This window comes from Benincasa hispida, chromosome 1 (genome assembly GCF_027475165.1).
Source record: "Benincasa hispida cultivar pf3 chromosome 1, pf3_genome.v1.1, whole genome shotgun sequence".
Classification (NCBI taxonomy): Eukaryota; Viridiplantae; Streptophyta; class Magnoliopsida; order Cucurbitales; family Cucurbitaceae; genus Benincasa; species Benincasa hispida.
Window position 1 is genome coordinate 61,284,185 of NC_143478.1, and position 3,586 is coordinate 61,287,770.

Here is a 3,586-nt window from a genome sequence, read left to right on the forward strand (position 1 = left end):
TCTCATTTAGAACAGGGAAATTGTTTTTTTTTAAGTAAAATTTTCCTTGTTGGTCATCAAGTTTTTAAAATGTATTTTTTTAATCCTCAAATTTTTAAAAGTAAGCATAATTGATCTCCAAATTTTCAAAGTACATCTTTAAGTTCTATAGGTTTTAAAAATAAGTTTAAAAGATGTTGGAGTAATCTTTTTATGTTTTTAATTAAAAATTAATTTTAAAAGATATATTTTTCTCTTTTAAATTATTTTATAATTTACTAATTTAAATTTTCAATAATTATTTAAAATAATAATAATAAATTACTTTAGAGATATTTTAAACCTATTTTTAACAATTAAAGGACTCAAAATGTATATTTTAAAAATTAGAGATTAAATGCACCTATTGTTGGAGATTAAAAAGATTTTACATTTTGAAATTATCTATTCGCCTATTATTCAAAATTGGACTATTCAAAGGTAATTGTTTTTTAAGGAAAAAAAATAATAAAATGAAATGAAATGAAAGGAAAGGAAGAGGGTGGTTGGGCCTCTCTGTTATCGTATTTCTGCATCTTCCTGTTATTGGTCTTTTCTTCTAATCTTATTTTTCAGGTACACTAACAAACCAACACACCGATCCTTCTGACAATTCGATCTTCTCTTGGTCAGTTTCATTTTTTCTTCGTCTTCTTCTTCTTCTTCTTCTTCTCCTCCTCAATCGCTATCTTTCAATTCCATATTTCGATTGCATTTTTTCACTTTTCAGCTTCGTTTTCCACTCTCTACTTCTTCCCCTTTTTCGTCTATTCGCGGTCTCCATCATCATTCTGATTGTCTTATTATTTTTGCCGTTTCTTTCTGGGTTCTTTCCCTTTGTTTGAAGCCTTGACTTTTATTGAGATCAGGTCAATTTTGGGGTTTTCACTTGGTTTTTGATGAGCAGATTTTAGGGTTTTTTTTTTTGTTTGTGGGGGGGGGGGACCTTTCGAGCCGATGAGACTACTTTTGGGTCTTTTTTATTTATTGATTTGAGTTCTGTAAGGATGTTCTCTTTTAGGAATCTGATAACTTTGAGCTCAGTTTCGCTTTTAGATGTATTATGTATCATCTGGTGCATTCGTATTACGTTTGCTCGATCTTTGATTGTGAGTTTTAGTTAAACCATTTTTGAAGAAGGAAGGGATAGTTTATTTATATTCAATTATCTGCTTGTGTTCTGAAGTATCTCCTATGTCTCATGATGCTGGTTTCCCTCTTTCCTTTGGCTGGTAGACATCATGTTGCTTAAATGTTAAAATTGGTGCTTGAGGTTTCTAAAGGCCTAGATGATATGTATATAATTTCAATGTGTTACACTGATGGTGTTTGTACTGTCCAGCCATGTTTGGAATTTAAAAATATTTAGGAAATCTTTCCAAAAAGACTCTGTTTCTTGGATGTCTATGATCCTATTGGGAGCTGATTTTTTCCATTTCTTTCCTGTACAGAATTTTTATTAGTACAGTTATGGCTACAGAGGAAGTTCTTGATCTGTCAGCTTTGAAAACCCAGCTCAGTGAAACAAATGAAACTTGGAAGCAAGAAATGGAAAAGCGCCAATCAGAAGTAGATGTGTTGCAAGCAAAGCTTAGGGAGGTAAAGGCATCTATAGAAGGGTCTGAGGAAGACTCAAGAAAGGAGCTAGAGGTTCTCTGGCGAAGAGTTAACACAACTTCTACATTGTTAACATACTTGAAATCAAAAGCAAGAATGTTGGCAGTTCCCCATTTGGCTCATTCTTCATGTGGTATTAAACATTTAGAAGGGGTAGGGTTAGTTGACAAAAGTGGAACACCACTATCTGGTTGGTCTAAGAGTATTGATCTTTCTTCATTTGATGGTACTGAAGAGGAATCCTTAATTGGTATTGGCAAGCCATGTGGTTTATTAGATGAACAAGATGCAGTTTATATTGGTCAAATACTCAAGTCTGTTCAGATGGTTTCAGATGTGATGGAAGCACTTGTCAAGAGGGTTATTTTGGCAGAATCAGAAACTGCTGAAGAGAAGGAAAAGGTTCATTTGGGTCGGGAGGAAATTAAGAAGAAATCAATACAGATTGAGAACATGTCCTCAAAACTGGAGGAAATGGAACAATTTGCCGTGGGTACAAATGGCATTCTAAATGAAATGCGGCAGAGAGTGGAGGATCTGGTTGAAGAAACGTGTAGACAGAGGCAAAGAGCTGCTGAAAATGAGCAGGAACTATGTCGAGTTAAGCGGGACTTTGAGTCTTTGAAATCATATGTCAGTAGTCTCATCACTGTTAGAGAAACACTTTTGTCATCAGAAAAACAGTTTCAGACAATCGAGAGGCTGTTTGAACGGTTTGTATATTTCTTTTGTTATGTTGCTTTGGCCTCGCTTGCTCTCTTCTTTCGTTATCATGGACGTTCAATTTATTTTGTAGGTTTTCCTGGATGATATAATTTTTAGTGTTTTTCTTTCATCATACTCATGGCTTCTATTTTCTTTTGACTCCCACTACACATATATGATCCCCTATGCACTAAGCGTTTCTTGTACTTGTAATTGTATTGCCTTGTGAGCCAGCTCATGGTAGACCTTTATTTAAATGTGGAGTTCTCAACAGCCTTCTCACGTAATGGATTTTCCTTCCTGCTGCTTGTGTTTTGCTTAGAAACAATAGTAGGAAAGTGCATTGCTTACAAAAAGTTTATGCTCCCATGAGCTTATTCTCTGAATTTTAAAATTCTTCAGATGTGAAATTGGATAATAACACTCAGAATAGTAGCGTGCAACAAGCGGGATCATGTAAATTCTTTTATGATGAATAGAATCTCTCACACCAAAACCAAAAATTCCCATGGCATAACTTCACATCATATGGCTGAACATATTGGATTGTGGCATCAAACTGAACCATGAAAATGCAAACTTGTTCCAATCAACCCCCGCCCCCAAAATCCTTGTCATTTTGTCAAGTTTGCTGTTATAACTTATTTTTCACTGATTTTTAAATTGATTGCTATGAAACAGGCTAGTTGCTAAGACCACTCAGTTGGAGGGTGAGAAAATGCAGAAAGAAGTAGAAGTCCAGAAACTTATGGAAGAAAATGTGAGGTTGAGTGCCCTTCTTGACAAGAAAGAGGCTCAACTTTTGGCCATGAATGAACAATGCAAGGTAATGGCATTGAGTGCTTCACATATTTAATCCAAATAATTGTTCAGCCTGGATAGCAAGGCTTTCATCTTGGTTCACAATCCCTAGCCAAGCAAGGCGGCGGCAGTGACCATGATTGGTGCGCCGCGGTGGAGGGGGGGAGCATCAGGTATTCTGGCATGGATAATGTATTTGTGAAAACCCTTGTTGTGTAGTTCCATAGTCTCAGTTCTATCTGCTACTGCGGAGAGAACTCGCAAGGTTTTTCTTGATTGGAGTTTAAACTTGGTTTGTGAATGCTTCCCTGCTTCCGAGCTGTGTATGTATGCTTCAAAAGTTGGTATGTGTCTGCTCTTTGGTGCCTACATAAATTTCCCTTTCGTCAGTTGGATACAATGCCGCAAAATCCTTATAAGCTATTTCCGGGCTGCATTCTCATGA

General features: G+C 35.9%; 1 protein-coding gene across 4 annotated transcripts; it reads left to right on the forward strand.

Moving 5' to 3' along the window:
• The first annotated feature begins 466 nt into the window (after positions 1–466).
• On the forward strand, positions 467–3,586 carry LOC120090269 (polyamine-modulated factor 1-binding protein). Of its 4 annotated transcripts, none has more exons than XM_039047839.2 (3): positions 467–646; positions 1,470–2,348; positions 3,022–3,586. In XM_039047839.2, the coding sequence occupies exons 2-3, from the start codon at positions 1,489–1,491 to the stop codon at positions 3,194–3,196; spliced, it is 1,035 nt and encodes a 344-aa protein (XP_038903767.1). In that variant the 5' UTR covers positions 467–646; positions 1,470–1,488; the 3' UTR covers positions 3,197–3,586. The 4 variants fall into 4 exon arrangements, with proteins under 4 accessions (XP_038903767.1, XP_038903780.1, XP_038903772.1 ...); XM_039047852.2 differs by having other exon boundaries at positions 473–594; XM_039047844.2 differs by having other exon boundaries at positions 615–887.